This window comes from Bubalus kerabau, chromosome 6 (assembly GCF_029407905.1).
Source record: "Bubalus kerabau isolate K-KA32 ecotype Philippines breed swamp buffalo chromosome 6, PCC_UOA_SB_1v2, whole genome shotgun sequence".
Taxonomy (NCBI): domain Eukaryota; kingdom Metazoa; phylum Chordata; class Mammalia; order Artiodactyla; family Bovidae; genus Bubalus; species Bubalus kerabau.
In genome coordinates, this window is record NC_073629.1 from 75,327,741 (window position 1) to 75,354,043 (window position 26,303).

General features: G+C 36.1%; 1 protein-coding gene across 1 annotated transcript in view; it reads left to right on the top strand.

Moving 5' to 3' along the window:
- ANKRD13C (ankyrin repeat domain 13C) overlaps positions 1-26,303 on the top strand; it is a 91,500-nt gene that overhangs the window by 48,441 nt on the left and 16,756 nt on the right. Inside the window, exons 6-9 of the mRNA XM_055585495.1 lie at positions 2,317-2,383; positions 7,677-7,821; positions 15,329-15,460; positions 18,668-18,829. Of these exons, the coding sequence (XP_055441470.1) occupies positions 2,317-2,383; positions 7,677-7,821; positions 15,329-15,460; positions 18,668-18,829 (506 nt within the window). The remainder of the gene's footprint in view (positions 1-2,316; positions 2,384-7,676; positions 7,822-15,328; positions 15,461-18,667; positions 18,830-26,303) is intronic.

A 26,303-nucleotide genomic window follows, 5' to 3' on the forward strand; every position in this document is an offset into this window, starting at 1 on the left:
TAGATGCTGTAAAGTGTTAAATAATTTATAGTATTATAATCACTACAAACTTAACATTATGTATATGGCATGTTTCAACAGAAAAACTAATAGTTTTTTTCTTTATCTCATAATCTACAGAATATCTGTCCTGTTTTTAGGACTTTTTTTTTTTTTTTTTTTGCATATTATAGATGGAAAACATCAGGCCTAGGCTGTTCTTAAAATCAGGGAATAAGTGATAGCAAAGCCAGAATGAAAACTTAGAGACTATTCATTTTTCAGTTCAGTGGATTATACTACCTTTGGAGTACTGTGTTAGACTCTTTTTTTGTGTGTGTGTGTTAGACTCTTAGATAACGTTGAAATAACTTAAGATATAGAGAGCCTAATTGTTCAATTTACATGGGGGAAGAAAAAGTCATCACAAAATTAGGAAAATGCAAATTGCTCTATTTTTGGAATGCATTGAAATCTTTTTTTTCCTCTATGATATACCTTCTTTTTTTTTTTAACTTTTGCTTTTCAATCTTCAAATTCTTTTTTTCTCTACATTCCCCCTTTCTTCCTTTTCTGATAAGTGGATATTGGTGTGTGATTCTGAATTTTGCTTTTGTAGTTTACCATACTACTTTACAAGATGTAATAAATTTAAATTAAGTTAGAGTGCTGGCTTATTGTAATCATCTTTTTCTTACTATATCAAATATTTAAAAACAGAAAAAGTAGATCTCAATTAATAAGTAAGAAAGAGGAGCTTTGATCATTTATATAGATTTATGCCATTATTGGAGAAGGAAATGGCAACCCACTCTAGTATTCCTACCTGGAAAATCCCACGGACAGAGAAGCCTGGCAGGCTACAGTCCATGGGGTCGTAGAGTTGGACACGACTGAGTGACTTAGCATGCACATGCATATGCTGTTATTACTCTTCTTAACTTCTGTTGTTTCATATAAGGAAGAATTTGATTGGAAAATGATTTCTTATGTTCTTTGACCAGGGTAACTTAGATGATACTCCCTCTTGGCTGTAAACTTTTCTTATTTTCATAAAATAAAAAGTCTAGAAAACTGTCTTTAATGATGTAATCATTTTAGATTGAATAACCTCTAAAGAATTAAAAAACTTTTAATGTTAATTAGAAAATATTTAAAAATTTAGAAAACTTTGAAAAAGTTAACTAAAAACCTAGCCTTTAGTTTTCTCTAGGGTCTTTCTTTCTAACCAGGTTGATTTTTATCACCCATTTTTAAAACACTCGAGTTTTATAAAATATACGTGTAATACATCTTACACAGATAAACACACACACATACATACACCTGTACATGTGATGAGATCTTTAATTTCAGGAATTTTGAGTTTCACATTCTTTTCTTTTTTTGGTATATGGTAGTTTAATTATTTAGCCTGTTATGTAGATTTATTTGTCTATAGAATAACTCATCTTTCCTCAAAATATAGCAGATAATGAATAATAAAAAACTATAAGAATATAGCTTATGATATGAATGTGAGCAACACTGGAATGTAGAAATGTATAAGTCAATAGTACGATTGCATTTTAAGAATTTTAAAACTAATGTACATTGAGCTTATTGAATAATCAATATATTTAGGATTCAAACTCAAATTCAACTAGCTCTAACAATGTATTTTTTATTACACATATTACTTTTCTGGTATTTTATGCAGTTATATATAAAGAATTAGATGGGATCCAGGTTTATCTGGTGACCCCTTCAGGAGGGTTTAGTTACCAAAAGGCCTTGTTTTCTCACTAACAGTAGCATCTTGCAATATGTACCAAGAATGGCATTGCATCAGTTTTGCTACTGTCATTTGTATTTGGTGGTGGGTGTTGGTGATGGTAATTACAATTAAATCCGAGAAGGCAATGGCACCCCACTCCAGTACTCTTGCCTGGAAAATCCCATGGACGGAGGAGCCTGGTAGGCTGCAGTCCATGGCGTTGCTAAGAGTCGGACATGACTGAGCGACTTCACTTTCACTTTTCACTTTCATGCGTTGGAGAAGGAAATGGCAACCCACTCCAGTGTTCTTGCCTGGAGAATCCCAGGGACTGGTGGGCTGCCATCTATGGGGTCGCACAGAGTCGGACACGACTGAAGTGACTTAGCAGCAGTAGATATTTGAAGTTGCTCAAAATTGCTTTGTGTATTATTTTTCAGTAGAAAAATACTATTTTAAAGGAAATTATGACAACTTTTATAAAATAGTAAAATGTTACAGTACTGTTCTTCTATTTAAAAATTTATAATGTCTCAGAACTTTAGGTGGTTATTTTTCACCTTTTCTTTTTACAAATACAGTGCCTTTACTTTCCCGAATTCTGCCTTCTGATGCATGTAAAATATACAAGCAAGGTATCAATATCAGGTAAGGTGATTTGATTTTTCTCTGAGTAACAGATAACTGAGATTTAGAGGAAGCTTTTCTTTCTGTAGTAAAAGCTTATACATGGATGTAGTATTTTATAACTTAAACATGTCTTAATATATTCACAATGTTTTATCTCCTTTGAGGTACTGGAGATAAGAAACCAAAGGCATAAAATCTTGACTAAAACAAAGGTATTATTGTTCAACTACATACTATCTAGAACGCAAGTAGAATGAAGATCATGATACAATACCAAGAAGATTTAGGATGGTCATGCCCCTCTTCCTAGCTTTTTAGGGAATAAGGAACACATAAGGAGGACCCAACTCTTGTCCTTTTTTACTGCATCCCTTTCCTACTGTTCCCTCCCCTATCTACCCACCCATGCTTCTAGCCATTCATCTATCCATTCTAGTGAATATTTTTGAAGGCTAATTTTAATTTTCTTCTGTTTTCTTTTTAATTGATTGATATTTGGATCTCATGGAGAATCTATTTATTCATTTCAGAATTCTATCATTATTTCTTTATCTTTATACTAATATAGGTATATTTATAAATGATCACTTCTTTGGCACTCAGCCTTCTTTATGGTCCAACTCTCACATCCGTGCATGACTACTAGAAAAACCGTAGCTTTGAGTAGATGGACCTGTGTTAACAAAGTGATATCTCTGCTTTTTAATACACTAAGTTTGCCATAGCTTTCCTCCAAGGAGCAAATGTCTTTTAATTTCATGGCTTCAGTCACCATCTGCAGTGATTTTGAAGCCTAAGAGAATAAAATCTGTCACTGCTTCCATTTTTTCCCCTTCTGTTTGCCTTGAAGTGATGGGACGACCACATGGCAAGATCTTAGTTTTTTTTTTAATGTTGAGAGTCCCTTGAATAGCAAGGAGATCAAACCAGTCAATCCTAAAGGAAATCAGCCCTGAACATTCATTGGAAGGACTGATGCTGAAGTTGAAGCTCCAGTACTTTGTACCTGATGCAAAGAGCTGAGTCATTGGAAAAGACCCTCATGCTCGGAAAGATTGAAGGCAAAAGAAGTGGGTGGCAGAGAATGAGGTGGTTAGTTAGTATCACTGATGGAATGGACATGAAGTGGAGCAAATTCTGGGAGATAGTGGAGGACAGAGGTGTCTGGTGTGCTGCAGTCCGTGGTGTTGCAGAGTTGGACACAACTTAGCACTGAACAACAAATTATATAAATGATACCTATTTAAGCTATTTAGAATGCTAGTGAATGTGCCAACTGTTTTTTTAACTGGCTGTACTGTGTAGCTTATGGGATTTTAGTTCCCCAACCAGGGATCAAACTTGGGCCCTGAGCAGTAAGAGTGCAGAGCCTAACCATTAGATTACCAGGAAATGTCCCCATTTTAATGTATTCATATTAGTACATTTATATATGTATACATATAATTTTATATGCCTATGTTTATAAAAATTCACAATATTAATTTGAGTATTGTCTAGAACTGTTATAGAACTTAAAAAGTTATATAAACTCTTCATTTTATAGATTAGAAAGTTCAGAAAGGTGAAGTGATTTTTATGAGCATATTGCAAATTAATGGCTGAGCCAGGACCTCTCTGACTTACTGTCTTCTTATCATGTGACTTCTTATCATGTCGCAAGACAGAAATTTAAAGAAAATCAACTGTTTATGAGATTAATTATTAAGTATGATGAATTATAATGAAGAGATAACCTTTAGTTAGAAGTAAGTTCTAGGATAATTATTCTCAAGCAAAATTCTATTGGTTAAGGTAGAGTTTTCTGTGTTTTTGTTTTTTAAAAATAACTTCCTCAGATATTGCTCATCATGAACGTTCTCATGCACATTAAATTCATGGTCATTACAGAAACCTTGGAAAACACAGTAAAGTATGGGTGAAAAACTATGAAAGGATTTGTTAATGATGTAGATTTAATTCAGTAGCCTATTGTTAGCAATATATTATGAATTTCAAAAAAATTATTCATCAGTTTAAAAATTTTTAATATAGGTACTTGCCAAAGTTAGTAGATGACTTGGGAGAATAGTATTGTCTTCCATGTGCTGTGTTAAAGGTTAGTTTTAGTTCTGTTTGATTCTTAAATTTAGAAGAAAAGGAGCTTCTTTCTTTTAAAAAATTATTTCACATTTATATATACCTTTTAAAAGTAAATGACATGATACATATTACATAATAAATATAGATGATAAAAAACCCCCACAAAATGGCTAAGATAGATGTATGACAATAAGAGAGAGAATAATTGTGTCAAAGAATGTAGCTTAAGGGGAGCTACAGTAGCTTAAGGGGAGCTACTATAATTTAGTAAGACACTGAAACCTGGGGCTTACTAGCAGGAAACCTCTTTACTAAGGTTGAAGGAGTGATGAGTTCAAAATGCTGGTTATCAAAGTTAACGAGTAATGGAGAAGCTGCATTTTAGAATGTATGGTAAAGGTTTTTTGCATAGATGAAGAATTAAAAGAAAAACCAGTTTGTTAACATTAAATAAAAATGTGCACATTTAAATATCATGAGATAATTAGTTCTTTTAAACATCACTTCAAATGACTTTTACTTGTATCTCATGATAGCAGTGTGATTTATTTAAAGTATGGGAATTCCCTGGTGGTCAAGTAGTTAGGATTGCCATGCTTTCACTACCAAGATCACAGATTCCATCTCTGGTTGGGGAACTAAAATCCTGCAAGCTGTGTGGGCAAAAATCAACACAGTATCATCTTTGGTGTCTAGGAGAAATTAATATTTTAGTAGAAATAGTAATATGAACAACTTTATTGTTGAGAATACTAATATATTTTTCACTATTAATAATTTTGAGGTAATATATAACCATTGACCTAAATAATCTTTGCGAACTGTCTCATTTGAGCTGTTCCTATCTCAAGGGTAGGCCCTATTGTCTTTTCACTGTTACTTGGGTAGTTATCAAGTTTTTATCTGTAAAAGAACATTTTCTATTTGAATCTTTGCATTTTTATAAAGAACTTTATGTCCTTCATGGTGAATTACATGGTAAAAATTAGAAGTATTTAGGCTAGGCTCATTAAGCTGAAAGCCAAGGACTAGTTGATACATTAAAATATCACCATGATATAAATTATATCATTATGAGGCATGTTTGATACAGCTTACTATGCCATCTAATATGTCTAATATATAAGTTGTATTAGTCTTTCAGTTGCAAATTATGAAAACACATATAAAATAAAAATTGACAATGACTGATCTTAGGTGTGGCTGGATTGAAGGGCTCAAATGTCGCCAGTGTCAGTCTGTCTTTGTCTCTTTGTGTATCTCTCCTCTCACCCCCACCCCTTGCAGCCCACTCCTGTTCTCCCCCAGGATGGGCAAGAAGGGAGTGGAGGCAAAAGACTATGCTGGCCCATGTCTTCTTTTTTTGAGGGGTATAGAGTTCCCTGGTAGCTGAACCGTGGAGTCCAAATAGGCCACTCATATAAAATGATCTGTCCCCTTTTTGAGACTTCATTAGACCACATTAGCCCACATTAGAGGTAGGAGATAAGCCCCTTTTATTGGCAGCATTTTCTCTTGTGCCACATGTACAAGCAACAACAGAATATGTTTAGTAGTACAAGCACCAATAGTGCAGTAGCAGGCCACTGAAAGTGGACCAGGGGCAAGAATTCAACTATAAAGCAGCAAGTCGAGTTCACTCCTACAGGAGCTGGCGCCTTGCTATTTTTTTAGGACTTCTTATTTGACTCTGAGGGGTGTATGTATTTTACATGGCTCAGAAAAGAGCTTCTTATACATAGGTTAATCATACTTCCCTATTCATCTCTGTTGTCCTAGTAAAATTATTAATAGTGTCACCTTCACTTTTAAAAGTTACTAGTTTGGGTGTTAAATTATATGTAACCTTCGTTACTCTTTTGATGCAGCATGTGAAATATGTTCCATTTTTCAGCTTTTCCTATGAAGGGAAACTAGTAATGCCCACTCATTTGCCTTGTCTATGGTGAGAACGGAAAATCCTACAAAGTAATGAGTTCTTATATTGTGTTAGAAACTCAGTAGCCAGGGTGGACCTCTCACAAAGACTTAAAGAAATTTTCTTTTGGGTGTGATCAGCATTTCTTAACAGCTGTGTGAACCTATTTCTTAACTTAAGGACTGTGTTTTGAGCAGCCAGTCAGGTCCTGATATGATGATCTGGAGACTACAAAGCCTTGGGCAAGATTGAAGCATGTCAGGATACTTGTAAAGTTTTCCACTCCATTATTCTCTCTAATTTCACCAAGTAGTGATTTATAGAATTTATTTGAGACCAACCCATTGGGTCGACCATGTCAGGTCTTGGTTACAGTGAACACAACAAACATACAGGTGTTTGAATACATCAATATTTGCCATAGGAAAGGTCCATAATGTTTCGGGCTGTGGAGATGTTAGAAAAGAAAATGTTGGGAAAGAGAATGCTAATCTGAATCTGAGAAGTCAAGCAAAAAGGCCAAGAATTTGGAGTAAATTAAATGGTTTATTGAGTTGAAGGATGAAGCAAGGTTTAATACTGTATGATTAAGCATCAGCCTCGATGCAGCTCTCAAGGACAAGGCTGTGGACACACAGCCCTTAATCTAAGAATGTGGTCTGTGCATTGCTACTCTCCAGGTATACAGCAGACCTTTGAACAACACTGGTTTGAACTACTTGGGCCTTCTTACACACAGATCTTTTTTCAATAAATACATATTATAGTACTACATGATCCAAGGTTGGTTGAACCTGAGAGCGTGGAAATGTACATATGGAGGGCCAACTGTAAAGTTATATATGGAGGGGATGGAAGTCCGTGTTCCAGACCCCTGTGGTCAAGGGTCAGCTGTACTCTGCTGAGCTAGCAACTTTGTCTTAAAGGGATCAAAAGATGTTAGACGGGTTTGCTTTCCTTTTCTGCCCTTCTTCCTTGAGGTAAATTTTATGGAGTAGCTATGGTAAGAGAAATAGAATGGGGTACAGGTTGAGAAATGCATCAGCAATGGGAAACCAACCTTTCTCCTGCTGGATTAATGAAGTTATATATTCATGAAAATGAAATATAGGTAAAATTGAATATATATTTAAATATTCTTTTGGTGTTTTTTAATGAGATATTTTAAATTTAGCTCTTATATATGTTTGGCTTTGAAATATGGTATTAGCCTCTTGGTTTGAGTTTAGAAGGAATGAAGCTTATTTCATTAATATGGAGTTGTATTGAAATTTTATTTGTCAGAATTTCTCATCTGTCCATCTTTCACAGGCTTGACACTACTCTCATAGACTTTACTGACATGAAGTGCCAACGAGGGGATTTAAGCTTCATTTTCAATGGGGATGCGGCACCCTCTGAATCTTTTGTAGTATTAGACAATGAACAAAAAGTTTATCAGCGAATACACCATGAGGTGAGCATGTTGAGCAAATTCCTGTAAATGGGTTAAAAAAAAAAGCTGTGTATGCAGCCAAGCCTCAGTGTAATTGTTTTGAAAGGCATAAGACATAATTGAAATGGTTTATTCCTAAAGTTTCCATTTTCTTACCTCTAGTTTTTAAAAAAAAATTTTATCATCTTTTCTTTATCCTGACTAAACTATTGAGTCTGTCTGCTCATAATTCACTGATAATGTCCTGGTTAAATAAACTCTGAATTCTTGTAGTTCTCGTTTATTGAACCTGTTCTGGCCCTACTTTATTTTAGGGTTGTGAACCGTCTCTGTTTCTTTAATATGAGCACCTCTTTTGGTTTTTTGTCTGTACCCTTTTACTTTTCCTAACTCTTTGGCTACCTTTCTTTTCTCTTTCTTTTCACTCTTAAAATGTAAAATTATATTCCTTCAAAACACTGTATCTCTGGATTGGTTTTGCCTCTACAACCACCTTTGAAAAACCATGTGCGCCATTATCTTGATCCATTGTTCCCGGAAAGCTCCTTTCCCTGCTATGAACCAAAGAAACAGCTTTTATAGTATCTATATATATCATTGATAGCACTACAGATGTTCGTAGATCAACATTTTGTTTTATCACTGTTGCTTTTATTTTGTTTTTATTTTTATTTTATGCAGGCACACATAGTTGGTAACAGAGCAAGATTCTTAAACAGCATATTGATATGATCAAAAAGTAATTTAAATGAATTAATTTTACATAGTTCTTTGACTTTTCCTCCTTCCCTCTCTTCCTTCCTTAAACATTTATCAAGGACCTAATAAAATGCATCTAGACACTGCTAGGTGCTATGTATGGGAGAAGGAAATGGCAACCCACTCCAGTATTCTTCCCTGGAGAATCCTGTGGACAGAGGAGCCTGGAGGACTGCTGTCCATAGGGTTGCACAGAGTCGGACACGACTGAAGCAACTTAGCATGCATGCATGGATTGAAGAAGGAAATGGCAACCCACTGCAGTATTCTTGCCTGGAGAATCCCAGGGACAGAGGAGCCGGGTGGGCTGCTGTCTGTGGGGTCACACAGAGTCCGACACGACTGAAGCGACTTAGCAGCAGGAGCAGAAGCAGGTGCTATGTATAGTGGCATTGTATTAACAGTATACAGTTTGTCCCTTGGTATCTGCTGGGGAATGATTCTAGGAACCTTGAGGTTACCAAAATCCACAGACACACAAGTAAATAGTTGTAAGCACTATGTAAATGCCTTGTAAATAGTTGACTGGACTTTGTGGCAAGTTTAAATTTTGATTTTTGGAACTTTCTGGAATCCTTTCCCCAAATATTTTTCATCCTTGGTTGGTTGTATCTGTAGATGTGGAACCTGCAAATATGGAGGGCCAACTGTATATCAATTACTATCATATATGAATGCAGAGTTGCAAAGAATAGCAAGGAGAGAGAATGCCTTTCTAAGTGATCAAGGTAAAGAAATAGAGAAAAACAATAGAATGGGAAAGACTAGAGATTTCTTCAAGAAAATGAGAGATACTAAGGGAACATTTAAAGAAAAGATGTGCACAATAAAGAACAGAAATGGTATGGACCTAACAGAAGCAGAAGATACTAAGAAGAGGTGGCAAGAATACACAGAAGAACCATACAAAAAAAGATCTTAATGACCAGATAAAATCCACAATGGTGTGATCCCTCACCTAGAGCTAGACATCCTGGAGTATTAAGATGCATCACTACGAACAGAGCTAGTGGAGGTGATGGAATTCCAGTCGAGCTATTTCAAATCCTAAAAGATGATGCTGTCAAAGTGCTGCGCTCAGCATGCCAGCAAATCTGGAAAACTCAGCAGTGGTCACAGGACTGGAAAAGGTCAGTTTTCATTCCAATCCCAAAGAGTATGTCAAGGCTGTTTATTGTCACCCTGCTTATTTAACTTATATGCAGAGTACATCATGCACAATGCTGCGTTGGATGAAGCACAAGCTGGAATCAAGATTGCCAGGAGAAATATCAATAACCTCAGATATGTAGATGACCACCCTCATGACAGAAAGCAAAGAGGAACTAAAGAACCTCTTGATGGAAGAGGAGAGTGAAAAGGCTGGCTTAAAACTCGACATTCAGAAAACTAAGATCATGGCATCCAGTTCTATCACGTCATGGCAAATAGATGGGGAAACAATGGAAACGGTGACTTTATTTTCTTGGGCTCAAAAATCACTGCAGATGGTGATTGCAGCCATGAAATTAAAAGATGCTTGCTGATTGGAAGAAAAGCTGTGACAAACCTAGACAGCATATTAAAAAGCAGAGACATCTCTATGGACAAAGATCCGTCTAGTCAAAGCTATAGTTTTTCCAGTAGTCATATATGGATGTGAGAGTTGGACCATAAAGAAAACTGAATGTCAAAGAATTGATGCTTTTGAAATGTGGTGTTGGAGAATACTCTTTCTGAGACTCCCTTGGACAGCAAGGAGATCAAACCACTCAATCCTAAAGGAAATCAATCCTGAATATTCCTTGGAAGGACTGATGCTGAAGCTGAAGTTCGAATACTTTGGCTACCTGATGTGAAGAGCTGACTCATTTGAAAAGACCCTTATGCTGGGAAAGATTGAAGGCGGGAGGAGAAGGGGACAACAGAGGATGAGACGGTTGGATGTGAGTAAGCTCTGGGAGTTGGTGATGGACAGGGAAACCTGGCGTGCTGCAGTCTATGGGGTTGCAAAGAAATGGACACGTCTGAGTGACTGAACTGAACTGAACTGAAATATTTTGAATCTTCACCAGCAAACAGATTATGACTCGCTGAAGGTTCAGATAATGGCTAGCATTTTTTAGCAATAAAGTATATTGATATTTTTAAACTAAGGTGTGTACCTTGCTTTTTAAGCATGGTGGTATTGCACACTGCACAGACTACAGAATAGTGTACATGACGGTGGTGTCACACTGATACATTGGAGCATTTGGAAAAGGAAGTAGGGTTTGGGGTTTTAGATGATGTTCATAATGAGTCTATTGCTGATATCAGTGCACTTGTTTCAACCTTCTCTTTGTATAGACTTCTCTGAAGTGTTTTCTATTAGTAGTAACTCAGTTCTTAAAATTTCATTTCCTTGTGATTTGACTTTGGCCAATAGATGTTCTTTTCCCATGTTTCTGTCTTACTCTCTTTTGTCTCTTCCTTTTTCTCTACTTCAGTTCAGTTCAGTTCGGTTCAGTCACTCAGTCGTGTCCGACTCTTTGTGACCCCATGAACTGCAGCATGCCAGGCCTCCCTGTCCATCACCAACTCCCAGAGCCTACCCAAACTCATGTCCATTGAGTCAGTGATGCCACCCCACCATCTTGTCCTCTGTCGTCCCCTTCTCCTCCTGCCTTCAATCTTTCCCAACATCAGGGTCTTTTCAAATGAGTCAGCTCTTCGCATCAGGTGGCCAAAGTATTGGACTTTCAGCTTCAACATCAGTCCTTCCAATGAACACCCAGGACTGATTTCCTTTAGGATGGACTTGTTGGATCTTGCAGTCCAAGGGACTCTCAAGAGTCTTCTCCAACACCACAGTTCAAAAGCATCAATTCTTCGGCACTCAGCTTTCTTTATAGTCCAACTCTCACATCCATACATGACTACTGGAAAAACCATAGCCTTGACTAGACAGATCTTTGTTGGCAAAGTGATGTTTTTGCTTTTTAATATGCTGTCTAGGTTGGTCATAACTTTCCTTCCAAGGAGTAAGCGTCTTTTAATTTCATGGCTGCAATCACTGTCTGCAGTGATTTTGGAACCCCAAAAATAAAGTCTGACACTATTTCCTCATCTATTTCCCATGAAATGATGGGAACAGAAGCCATGATCTTCGTTTTCTGAATGTCGAGCTTTAAGCCAACTTTTTCACTTTCCTCTTTCACTTTTGTCAAGAGGCTCTTTCTCTGCTTACTTCTTGAATATTGATAGGCCCTTGATGTTGTTCTCATTTTTACAAATTGCCAGAATATCCCCACAGCTCTCACTACCTCTTATTAGCTGATAATTCACGAGTATTTATTTCTAACTCAAATCTTCTGAGTGGGGACCTATTTAAATGCCTACTGGGTATCATATGTGTCTCTTAAGTACCTCAAAATTCAGTAACTCATTATTTTCCCTCCATATGCCTGTTCTCCCATTTTCTTTCTTTTGGTGATTAACATCATTTTCTGTTCCGTGAGAAAGCTTGGAGTTTTTTGGACATTTTTTCTTGTACTCTCAGGTTTCCTAATTAGAGAACATGTGTGGTTATTCTTGTCTCCCTAATGTGTTATGGGTGCATGCAGGCTGAATTGCTTCAATCTTGTCCGACTCTGCGACCGCATGGACAGCAGCCCACCAGGCTCCTCTGTCCACAGGGTTCTCCAGGTGATAATACTGGAGTGGGTTGCCATTTCCCTCTCCAGATGCCTTATAATTATCTCTTTTTTTAAATTGATGCTGTTATTGCCATAATTTAGATACTATTTCAGCTGGAGTGTCACAAATGTCTCATAAATGATCTTCCTGACCCCCTTCTAGCCTGCTTCTAAATTATCTCACATATTGGAGATAGGTTGAACATTGAAAACAAATTCATGAAACTTGTCTTCCTTAAAGACACTTTAAAAGTTCCCTATTGCCAAGAAGAATGAAATCCAAATTCCTCCTCATGGGATGGTTCCTTCATGACGTGGCTTTTGCTAACTTTCCTATGTTTGCCTTACCTTGTTATCATAGCTACCCTCATGCTGAACTCTTTGCAGTTTTTTCCAGGCTCTTTAGTATTTCATTCCTTTGTTCATGTTGTTTCCACTTCCAGGAATACACTTCTTACACTCTCACCCTGAGGGATACCTATTTAGTGTTGTTGTTTCCTCCCCTCCTGGGTGACCATTCTTTTCTTGATGCTCCACTAAATCTGGTACTGTAGAGCTTCTAGTGCTATTTCCTTTTTTTCTTTTAGTCTATATGGCATTCTTCTTTTTGTGGGGGCTAAGCTCCTCAAAGGTATGGGGGTCTTTTAGTTGTGTTCTCTGGTACTTAATACAGCATCAGTGCATTCTAAGCCAGAGTTTGCCAAACTCTTTCCGTAAGGGAGAGAGTCAATATTTTAGATATTTAAATGTATTTGTAGGGTCATATGGTCTCTGTCACAGCTACTCACCTCTGCTGTTACTAACGTAAAAGTCACCTTAGACAATATATTAATGAATGAGTATGGCTGTGTTCTAATAAAATTTTACTTATAAAAACAAGTGGTGCACTGGATTTGACTGCTTTTCATATTCTGCTGACCCTTATTCTAGACTCTCAGAAATGTACTAAATAATTTGAATTCTTGTGTCTTAAATAACAATAGGATAGCTAACGAGGCAATGGATGAGTTAGAAAGATGATACTAAAAGAGAAGCCAGAGATTAAGGCTAGTGGTGTAAATATTAGCTGATGTATTTAGGGTATATGCGTGTGTATTTTATGTCTAAAAGAATATAGAAAAGCTATATAGTAAGCAGTAATTCTCAAGGCAGGGAATACTTGTTTTTTTCACCAATATGTATATATAAGTAATAACCGTTCATTAAATGTTTGCTGAATGAATGTAATTACTAACAAGTCATTTTCAATGATGTGGTTAGGAGATAGTGTACAATTTATAGAAGAGTTCTGTTTCAAATGTTTTTTGCGGGTTTCCTTCATGGCTCACTGCTAAAGAATCCGCCTGCCAGTGCAAGAGAGAGACATGGGTGTGATCCTTGGTTCAGGAAGATCCCACATGTCAAGAAGCAGCTGCGCCTGTGTGCTACAGCTGTTGAGCCTGCACTCTGGAGCCTGTGTTCTGTGACGCGAGAAGCCACTGCAGTGGGAACACTGTGCGCCACAACTAGAGAGTAGCCCCGCTCCCCTGCACTAGAGAAGAGCCCAGGCAGCGACAGAGACCCAGCACAGCCAAAAATAAACCCATACGTAAAAGTATATAAAAAAAGTTTCTTTGAAATGGGATGTTTGAAACTTAAAGCAAATTTCTTCATAGGTAGTGTTATATATAGTGTTGTTCCTAAGCTAATACATAAAATCCTAATTTATAACATATTTGCATCATGAGGATTAATAGTTCTATACAATCTATGCCAGCCAAAATTTTGTACTTGTGTTCAGAATTAGTTTGGGTTACCAGGAATACATTTTCATCTGTTATACAGCCTTAGCATTAATGTCAAGATTTTCCATTCCTCACTTGCAAGGGTGAAGGAAATCTGGGTGAAAGTTTGGTGGTGAGGAATAGAAAATGGGCCTCTTGTGAATCTAGAAATCAGGAAATATGGAAAATAGAGCTTCTAGTTATTGTAAACCCTATGGATGGTTCTCACTCTCCACTAAGGCTCTGGGTTCTTCTTTTTTTCCTCCGTCTCTCGTGCGGATTCTGTGGTCCTAAGTACCAAGGAAACTCTCTTAGCCTGTTAAGAGAATAGAACCTCATTTATTACCTACTCAGTTACTCTTCTGTACTTGGTCATTTAGTTATGTTTCTATACATGAAACAAGTGCAAAGCTTTTTCTTTTAAAAAATATTTATTCATCAATTATTATATGCCAGCACTGGGGAATAAATACATTGAAGCAAGGCTGCTAATTGAGTTTGGAAATCATGGGATGATATTTATGGATTCCTTTTCTTTCTTTGATGAGTATAGAGAAGATCCTATACTCCTTTCCTTTCTTTCCTTCCTTCCCTTCCCTTTCTTCCTTCCACTTAAAACTATTGGGAAAGAAAGTCTACTTTCCTTTCTTTCCTTCCTTCCCTTCCCTTTCTTCCTTCCACTTAAAACTATTGGGAAAGAAGAGCTCAAATGGTAGCAGTGGGTCTTCAGGTTAAAAAAACTAAAGTAAGATTCATCTGTATTTAAAGAAAACAAAACCTTTGTATAGACATTTTGTCTCAGACCTGTCTACTTAATTCTTAAATCTCCTGTAATTATGTACTCTGTATTTATGTAATGGGTAATCTAGTATTATTTCCATTATATATTTCTGTGATGGGGTAAACTATTATTATTTTCATTACGAAGTACATTTTTCATGTGTCCTGTATTTTTAGATTCATAATTAGTTATAATTCTAACTTATTTAGATGAAAGTGAAAGTCACTCAGGCATGTCTGACTCTTTGCAACCCCATGGACTATCCAGTCCCTGGAATTCTCTAGGCCAAAATACTGGAGTGGGTAGCCTTTCCCTTCTACAGGGGATCTTCCCAACCCAGGGGTCCAACCCAGGTCTCCCGCATTGCATATGGATTCTTTACCAGCTGAGCCACAAGGGAAGCCCAACTTATTTAGATATACGAAGTTTAAACTTCTGTAATTGTTTTTAGAATCGGTCCTTTTTGCTTTTTGAAATTTGTAACATTTTAATTGTTGATATTTTCATTTGTGGCACTAATAACTTTTAAAAACTTAGTTTCTTATATCTACCTTTTGCCTCCACCTCAGGAATCAGAGATGGAAACAGAAGAAGAGGTTGACATTTTAATGAGTAGCGATATTTACTCTGCAACCTTATCAACCAAATCAATTTCTTTCACGCGTGCCCAAACTGGATGGCTTTTTCGGGAAGATAAAACAGTATGTGCAAACTGAGATTTTTACACTTTAAAAACTGTTCAGTATTTAATATTGCCAAAATAATGTGATGGAAACGCATGTAGAACGAGTAGCTTAATTAATTGTCAAGTCATGTATTCTTTTCTCCTTGAATCCAAATAGGGAATTATAATGGTTGGTTACAGAGTTGGAAGATCATCTTACAGAAGCCAGGAGAGAAAGCTTAGTTCATTTGAATTTTATGTTGAAAAATATTCTTGTTGTCAGTTGCCTTGTTGTTAAATAGGAAACAATGTCTTCACATGGTTCTGTTATATTTCTAATGCTTTAATTTTAAGAAGACCATAAAGAAGCTACACTGTTAAATTCATTTCCCTGAACCTTTTTTCTCCTTTTCAACTTGAAAACTATTTACTTACCCATTATCTATTCCTGAGTATTCCATATATTTGACTAAGGCTAAATAAGCTTAAATTTCTACAGTACTTGTTTAATTAAATCTCAGTGGAGGTTTCTCCATTAGTAAATTGTAAATTCTTTCCATAATTCTTATTTCATCTGCTCAAAATATACTCACGCATTTTTTAGTTGGATGTATGAAGAAGCATTTTATAAAATTTTAAAGAATAAATAACATTGGGTAAGGGCCAAGATTTTATGAATTTATCTTTTATTACACACAACAGAAATATATCCTTATTATAAAGACAAAAGTAAATTAGTCAGGGTTCTCTGAGAAACAGAATCAATAGGAGATCTATATCTATCTGTATATATGTATATATCTGTGTGTACACACACACACACATACACACACACAGAAGGAGAGAAGGGTGAGGAAGAGGTTGATTTACTTTAAGGAATTAGCTTGTGTGAATGTAGGACCTGGTAAGTCTGAGATTTGTAGTGCAGTCTAGCAGGCTGAAAATTCAGGAAAGAGTTGTATGGTTTTGAGTCTGAAATCTGTAGATCAGAATCTGAGGCAAGGTTTCTGTGTTGCAGTCTTGAGGCCGAATTGCTTTTCCTTTGGGAAACCTTAGTTTTTGCTCTTCAGGCCTGCATTTGATTGGAAACAGCCTTTCCACCATATGAGGGTAATCTGCTTTACTCCAAGTCTACAGATTTAAATTTCAACTAATCTAAAAAATGCCATCTTGGAATTCCTCAGCAGTCCAGTAATTAGGACATGCTTTCACCACCATGGCCTGGGTTCAGTCCCTTCTTGGAGAACTGAGATCCTGCAAGCCGTGTGGTGCACCCCTCCAAAACCCAATGTTGGCTTTGTAGCAACATCTCGACTGGTGTTTGTTTGAACAGTTGGGCATCATAGTCTAGCCAAATTGACATAAAATTAACTACCACACAGTCTTACATATAAAGCTGAGAAATCCCTCTTGACTACAGCTTATAGTCCCAGAGTCTTTTGCAGAAAATTATCCAGCTGTATATCTTCCTGACTTTTCTTATACTTTATGTACATTGTTGTTCAGTTGCTCAGTCATGTCCAACTCATTGTACATTCATATATATCTATAATAATCAATGTATCTCAATGTATATTGATTTATATCTATAATAATATTTAGTTATTGATACAAATATTTATTTTTTCAAAAAGTATCATTGCATTGTATCTATTATTTTGCAACTCCCCCCTCCACCCAATTTTTAGTATGTCTTAAAATTACTTTATTCTTCTTAGCTACTGCATTGTATTCCATAGTATGGATATATTGTAATTTATTTACTCAGTCTCTTATTTTTGGATGTTTAGGTGGATACACATTTGTGTCCAGTTTTCTCCCAGTATAAATGATGTTACATTTACCATCCTTTTATATCCCTTTGCATTGTCTTTTATAGCTAGCAAGAAATGGAATGGTTGTATTATAAGAAATATACATTTAAATATTTTTATTGATATGACTTGTTTTTTGATTTATTTTTAATAAATGCTTTTTCATTATAAGATATCCAAAATTGATCATTATCACCTGAATGTTTCCCAACCACAGAAAAATTCTCACTTTGAGATCTAGGTTCATCAATTTTCATCTCTAAGCCTGTTTGGCAACAAGTAACATTATAGGATTTCCAGATGTGAGATCCTATACTGCAATCTATTTGTTGGCCTGAGTCTTATTTGTTTGTACTCTGTTCTTCTGGACAGCATTAGAAGGATCACTTCAAGAGAAGATAAAAATTGAAGCTGCTGTTCATCTAGTACTACTGCTAAGCAGCTCAAAGCTCTTGAAGAGTGTCTAGGTGATCTTCTTAAATCTTTGACAGGTAAGGAGGGAGTCAGTAATTGCTTATAGTTCCCATTTTGTAGGTAGAAACAGGTGCAGAATGCCTTCCTTTCTAATGATTGGTAAGGAATCCACAAAGCAAGGTAGAAACAGAAGCCACTCTAAACACTTAGTTTTGGAATGCCAGAAAGCAACAGCAAGAGAAGTGATTTGCATACAGGTAGAAATGGGAAGCCTGTTTTCAGTAAGTTACTGATCATGTTGTTTGAGGTAAGGTATTTCAAACTCTGACCACCTGTGGGTCTGAAAAAAGTGAAAGTTAATGTTGAAGGAGGACTCTTCTTGATGTCCTTTTATTCCATTTGAGTTCCCCATTCTCAATCCATAATATAAATATAAACTGTACTAGTGAGCAAGACTGCTTGGTTGTTCTCTTTTTGTTGAAAGAAGCAAGCAACTGTATCTTGTAAGTTTGGGCCTGCTAGAGAATATTGGAATGGGTAATTAATTTTAGTTGTACTAGAAGTTTTTATGTGACTTAGTTTATTTCTTTTTATTCTAGTTTTTATTTCTATCTATAAAATGGGAACATTAATTATCCCTGACCCCTCCTTATAACTCATGATATTTGATTATTAGCTAAATTAAGTTTTCTGTAGCTTTGTGCTACTTAGTAGATTCTAAAGGAATACTATGTGCTGTTTTTACTTAGTCTTAATTCATTGGAGATTAACTACCTGCATTTCATGTGTTTAAAAATTTTCCTTTACAAATTTAAAATGTGTAATGTTATGTATTTTTTAGCTTAATAGAATGTGTAAGATAATTTGATAATTTTAAGTACCAGAGGAATATTTATTTTCATCTAAATGTTACATGTTTATGGAGAAACTGTATATTTTACTTTGAAATTTTAAAAAAAAAATCTAAGGTAAACTTTGTTTGTTTTATTATTTTGAAATATTTGATTTCGTTTTAGGAAAGGGTAGGAAACTTTTTGGCCGACTTTTATCTGGTGAATGGACTTGTTTTAGAATCAAGAAAAAGAAGAGAACATCTCAGTGAAGAAGACATTCTTCGAAATAAGGCCATTATGGAGAGTTTGAGTAAAGGTGGAAACATAATGGAACAGAATTTTGAGGTATAATTTTACTTTTCTTAATATATAATGTTCTAAGGGAGGGGTAGACTTCATTCCTGGCATTCAGTGAGTTTATTTAAGTATGCTCGTAGGTTTTCTTTACCATGTATCACCTTTCATTTTTCTGTGATGGTCTGGTGAGTTTTTTGTGAATCTGTTGTTGGTTTTTGAGTCTTCACTAATAAATAGATTAAAATCATTTTGTAAGCATGAAACCAAAGCATGATCCCTTTGCATATATTTTTTTCTACTTCATCAACTGAAACCTGCTGCTGCTTTGAAGGCCTTGCTAACAATCTGCCTACTTTATGAAGTCATTTTTAGCCAATACCATCTGATAAATTTTGTATTCAGTATGTATTTATTGAAAACATGCTACCTGCAAAGAATTGTGTGACAGTTAGGAAAGGGGAGGGAAATCAAGGAAATGCTTAGGTACAAGACACAATAACTTGTGTCTGCAATCTTATTTCCTTAGTAAGATGAATTGGATGGGTTCTTAATGGTTTTTTATTTTAACAATTTTAGATGTTAAAACTGGAAAAAAAAAGATTCCCAAAGATTAACATTTTATGACATTTTTTATAGCAGTGTTTTCAAATTGTAGAATTTGAATCCACTCCGGTGGATTATGAATTCTAGTGAGCTATTATGACTCCTACTTTTTTTTTAAGTAGAATCTAAATTCAGATAATAAAAACTAGAGCACATAGTGTGTGTGTGTGCTCAGTTGCTCAGTCATGTCCAACTCTGTGACCTTATGGACTTGTACCCCGCCAGGCTCCTCAGTCCATGGGATTCTCCAGACAAGAATACTGGAGTGGGTTGCCATATTTCCTCCTCCAAGAGATCTTCCTGTCCCAAGGATCAAATCCTTGTCTCCTGCATCTCCAGATGGGTCCTTATTACTTTATGAATCAGTAGTGTCAGGGGTGTGTATGTATGTTGTGTTTATGTGCATATGTGTCACTGCTGGGTTATAGTATAAAACGTCAGTCACAGTCATGAAACGCTTAAAGGCTACTATGAAGAGATTTGAATTCCTTGAATGTTTAGTCTCTCCTTGCAGTGTTGTGCCAAATTACGTTTTCAGTTCAGTTCAGTCACTCAGTCGTGTCCAACTCTTTGCAACCCCATGAACTGCAGCACACCAGGCCTCCCTGTCCATCACCAACTCCCAGAGTTTACCCAAACTCATGTCCAGTGAGTCAGTGATGCCATCTAACCATCTCATCCTCTATCATCCCCTTCTCTTCCTGCCTTCAGTCTTTCCAACTTCAGGGTCTTTTCAAATGAGTCAGCTCTTCACATCAAGTGGCCAAAGATTTGGAGTTTCAGCTTCAACATCAGTTCTTCCAATGAACACACAGGACTGATCTCCTTTGGATGGACTGGTTGGATCTCCTTGCAGTCCAAAGGACTCTCAAGAGTCTTCTCCAACACCACAGTTCAAAAGCATCAATTCTTCTGCGCTCAGCTTTCTTTATAGTCCAACTATCACATCCATACATGACTACTGGAAAAACCATAACCTTGATTAGATGGACCTTGGTTGGCAAATTAATGTCTCTGCTTTTTAATATGCTGTCTATGTTGGTCATAACTTTTCTTCCCAGGAGTAAGTGTCTTTTAATTTCATGACTGTAATCACCATCTGCAGTGATTTGGAGCCCAAAAAAATAAAGCCAGCCACTGTTTCCACTGTTTCCCCATCTATTTGCCATGAAGTGATGGGACTGGATGCCATGATCTTCGTTTTCTGAATGTTGAGCTTTAAGCCAACTTTTTCACTCTCCTCTTTCATTTTTTTTTTTTCCTCTTTCACTTTCATCAAGAGGCTTTTTAGTTCCTCTTCACTTTTTGCCATAAGGGTGGTGTCATCTGCATATCTGAGGTGATTGATATTTTCCCAGCTGTCTTCATTCCAGCTTATGCTTCCTCTAGCCCAGTGTTTCTCACAATGTACTCTGCATACAAGTTAAATAAGCAGGGTGACAATATACAGCCTTGATGTACTCTTTCCTATTTGGAACAAGTCTATTCTTCCATGTCCAGTTCTAACTGTTGCTTCCTGACCAGTATACAGGTTTCTCAGAGGCAGGTCAAGTGGTCTGGTATTCCCATCTCTTTAAGAATTTTCCACAGTTTATTGTGATCCACACAGTCAAAGGCTTTGCCATAGTCAATAAAGCAGTAATAGATGTTTTTCTGGAACTCCCTTGGTTTTACGATGATCCAGTGAATGCTGGCAATTTGATCTCTGGTTCCTCTGCCTTTTCTAAAACTAGTTTGAACATCTGGAAGTTCACGGTTTATGTATTGCTGAAGCCTGGCTTGAAGAATTTTGAGCATTACTTTACTAGTGTGTGAGATGAGTGCAATTGTGCAGTAATTTGAGCATTCTTTGGCATTGCCTTTCTTGGGATTGGAATAAAAACTGACCTTTTCTCGTCCTGTGGCCACTGCTGAGTTTTCCAAATTTGCTGACCTGTTGAGTGCAGCACTTTGACATCATCATCCTTCAGGATTTGAAATAGCTCAACTGGAATTCCATCACCTCCACTAGCTTTGTTCGTAGTGATGCTTTCTAAGGCCCACTTGACCTCAAATTCCAGGATGTCTGGCTCTAGGTGAGTGATCACAGCATCGTGATTATCTGGGTCGTGAAGATTTTTTTGTACAGTTCTTCTGTGTATTCTTGCCACCTCTTCTTAATACCTTCTGCTTCTGTTAGGTCCATACAATTTCTGTCCTTTATTGTACCCATCTTTGCATGAAATGTTCCCTTGGTATATCTAATTTTCTTGATGAGATCTCTAGTCTTTCCTATTCTATTGTTTTCCTCTATTTCTTTGCATTGATCACTGAGGAAGGCTTTCTTATCTCTCCTTGCTATTCTGTGGAACTCTGCATTCAAACAGGTAGATCTTTACTTTTCGCTTCTCTTCTTTTCACAGCTATTTGTAAGGCCTCCTCAGCCATTTTGCTTTTTTTGCATTTCTTTTTCTTGGGGATGGTCTTGATCCCTGTCTCCTGTACAGTGTCACGAATCCTTCCATAGTTCATCAGGCACTCTGTCTATCAGATGTAGTCCCTTAAATCTATTTCTCACTTCCACTGTATAATGATAAGGGATTTGATTTAGGTCATACCTGAATGGTCTAGTGGTTTTCCCCACTTTCTTCAATTTAAGTCTGAATTTAGCAATAAGGGGTTCATGATCTGAGCCACAGTCAGCTCCGGGGTCTTATTTTTGCTGACTGTATAGAGCTTCTCCATCTTTGGCTGCAAAGAATATAATCAATCTGATTTTTGGTGTTGACCATCTGGTGATGTCCATGTGTAGAGTCTTCTCTTGTGTTAGGGATAAGACAAACTTTGTAGAATAGTATGCCAGGTTTCAATTAATTCATGGTGATACTGTGTTTGTTTGGAAAAGTATTTTAATGTTTAGGAAGTTTATATATTGAGCAAATCAGCCATTGTTTAATGAGTACAGGATGTAAAAGTACTTAAAAATCCGCATTAAATGTTTAAGTTAAAATATGATCAGACCAGTTCAGTATGATCCTGTTCTCTTCCTGCCAGATCCTCTTTGCAGTCCTCATTTTTCTTTTGTCCTTGGGATAGAGCCTCACTAGACTTTATTTTCCAGACACCTCCTGGTATTTACTGATCTCTTGATCAGTAGGAGTTGTAGGATGTGTTATTTTCAGGTTATAGGAGATGAATTGAGAGAGGCAATGAGGAGGTTAATCTTTGACAAAGCCACTATCCTTTTTCATTGTTAAAGAGCCAAAAAAGCCATTTCTTTGGACCTACATTGTTATTTATTGTTACAGTTCTTTTTAAAAAGATGACATTGTTGTGTTTATTGCTCATAGGTGTTAACTGCTACCTTTGTTTAATTTTGGCAGGAAACCATTTTGAAATATGTGCACAAGTTATTTTCTTTAGGATGGAATTTGTAACTATGCAGTTGAATTGTTAAAGGGGTCTTTAATTGACATTTTAATCAAGTACAGTTTTACACATTGAAATTAAAACTTAATTTAATCCCAGATGCCTATATAATAGAACAAAATACTGCGAGTTAAATAATTAAGCTTTTGACTTCTAATTAGGAATCAAAGGAAATGGTTCCTGGGTATTGTGTGAAGTATTTTTTCATATATTATCTCATTTAGTTATTAATTATTACAATGACCTACTGAGATTGAAGGCAGGAGGAGAAGGGGACGACAGAGGATGGGATGGTTGGATGGCATCACTGACTCAATGGATATGAGTTTGAGTAAGCTCTGGGAGTTGGTGATGGACAGAAGAGCCTGTCGTGCTGCAGTCCCTGGGGTTGCAGAGTCAGACACGACCGAGCAACTGAACTGAACTGAACTGAGATGACTATCATTTTGCAATTTTATAGAAAGGAGAGTGAAGTTAAAAAAATAAATAATATATCTGAAATCATAAAGCTGTAAGTAGCAATGACGGGTTTTGATTCTAGGACTGTTCCCCAGGTTCTTCTTCTTGTTTTAAGTATATTGCTTCCCAGTCTGCCTTTGTTATAGTCTCTTCTTTGTGTGTATCCACATATTTAACTCATCTTAGCAATTCTTTAAGAATATTGTGAAATTGAACCTGGAAAAGGAATAAGGGAAGTTTGCTATTGAAAAGTGTACTAAAAATTAGTATTGTGTTTTTTTCAGTGATGTGTCTAAAACATATTAGTAAAAAACATGTTTTTGGCTTCAGAGCATTATTGAAATTTTTGCAAGCCTAGAAAACATATATGACTAGTTTTACTATGATTGTTTTCAAAAGACATGAAAATATTGTACATATACATATATATATATATATATATTTTTTTTTTTTCATTTTTGGTGGCATTGCATGGCTTGTGGGATCTTAGTTTCCTACACAGGGATTGAACCTGTGCCCTCTGCAGTGAAAGCGTGGTGTTGTAACTACTGTGTTGCTAGGGAATTCCCGAAAATACTATATTTTAAAGCCACATTTTAATAAAATTTCATTTCTTAAAAATAAATATACTAGTTTTTTTCAGAATGAATTTATGTTCTTTATTCTAAATAATTAGCTTCTGAGTTTCTTCTTGTTTTTATAGCCAAATATTTGTTTTAATTTCTATAAGAAATAGCTTATAGGTAGCATTTAGGAGAAATTGCTGTTTAACTAGTTTTGCCATGCCTACTTCTTCTTCCCCCCTCCTTTCCAGACATAGTTCTAATATTTAGTATATATTTTTAACAGTATTTTTAATAATAAAATTTAAGTGCTCAGAAATTCTTAAGTCATGACTACTTGCTCCTATACTTTTGGTGCTGCTTTCCACTTTGTTCTATCCAGTTGGAGGAAGCAATTAAGACAGTCATTGATAAAAGTATTAATTGTATGCCAGCTAGCTATATATATAGAATATTGAGTTAACCTCTGTTAGTGATTATATATTTTTTAATATATAAAATCAAAATAGGAACACATAGACATAAAATACATGAATGCCTTAAACTTCCAGAAATCTTTGCAACATAAAATACTAGAATTTAGCAAATCTAGCAATAAATTAAAACTCTTTTTTTATGCTTTAAGAAAAACAGGCATTAGAAGTTTGCATTTAATTATGTAGGAAAGGTTTGATGTCATTTCAGTTACAGACCCTATTGACTTGGGGAAATAACAGAAAGCCATCTGGTGTCCTGTGGCAGCCTTCATGTCTTCCTGTTTCATTAAATAATTGTGATAACTGCGTGGAGGGAACACTGACAGATTCAACTGCAAGTATCAGTATATAACAAAGGGCAAGTTAGAATACACATAAACTAAGAGCTTATTAAAATGTAACAACTGATTTTCATAATGATGAGGTAAAGTGCTCAGTAAAAGGTTAAGTTAGATTCATTACAGTCTCTACTAAGATGGGGGATGTATAATACATAGTTTAGAAACAATTCTACTGGAAATAGTAGCAACTGCTTACAGAAGTTTATTACCTGAAAAATTATATGACATGCTACATTAATCATGCCAGGAAAATGAGTCTTCACTAAGACTTTATATATATATATATAAAATACTAGTTATAGTCAAATATATATACAAGTATTAAATATATATATAGGTATTAAATAGACTGGTGACTCAGTGGTAAAGAATCTGCCTGCAATGCAGGAAATGCAGGTTGGATCCCTGGGTTGGGAAGATCCCCTGAAGCAGGATGTGGCAACCCACTCCAGCCTGGAGAATCCCATAGACCCAGGAGTCTGGTGTGCTACAGTCCCATGGGGCTGCAAAGAGTTGGACACAGCTGAGCGACTAACACTTTCACTTTTTTCATGATGTTAGTTTGGCTGAGTATAAGAGATTCAAAATTACATTAACTTAAACAAGACAGGAGTTTATTTTTTTCTTATGTAAAAATCTGAGTTACTGTATGGTTTCATTGCTCTGTGAGTTCATCTCAGACCTATCCTTTTTTTTTTCCCCCTGTCTTATCAATATTTCTTTAGCATTTTTAGGATCTAGCTCTCATCCACATGCTATACGATGCTTTATTACCTACTTAGTATCCCAACAATTAGGAATAATAATTCCTAATAGTAATTAGGAAGGAAAGGCCATGCCTCTTCTGTTTGAGAACCCAGCCAGAAGTTGCACACATCACTGCTCAAATCCCATTAGTTACAACTTAGTTACATGATAACACTTAGCTGGCTGTAAAGATGGCTAGAAAAGAAGTCTTTTATCTAGGAAGTAATGTGTCCAGTCAAAAATTGGTAGGAAGGTTCTTTTACAATAAAGAATAGGAGAATAGATTATTGATTGAGTAGACATCTAGTATTCTCTAACGTCTCTTTGTTAGGTACATAACTGATGCTTCAGTTACCACATAAATACTAGTAACTCTCACCCAATATATACCTTCAGTTCTGACCTGACTTTTAATCACCAGATCTATAGTATTTTCCTTCCTTCACATGGATAAATGTAGGTATCTAAAATTTAGTATGTTTAAATCTGATAGGACAATTTTTTTCCTTCTCTGTCTTGAGTGGTACCACCATTATCTGCTACCATGACCTAAGTCAGCACCCTGACATTTGTCCTTGAACTTCTTAACTTTTCTTACCTCTGTGTCTGTAATTGATCACAAAATCCTAAAGATCTCATGAATCTCTCTTCTTCCACTTTGAAATAGCTCCCCTTATCATTTCTCATTTGAATTAGAGATAGCTTCCTAACTTACTGCTACCAGAATGAGCTCTCTGAAATAGATTGAACTATGTAAAGCCTTAATAATTAAAATGTATAGAATATGTACTATTTGTTAGGCACTGTTTCGGAGAAGGCAATGGCACCCCACTCCAGTACCCTTGCCTGGAAAATCCATGGACAGAGGAGCCTGGTAGGCTGCAGTCCATGGGGGTCGCTAAGAGTCGGACACGACTGAAGCGAC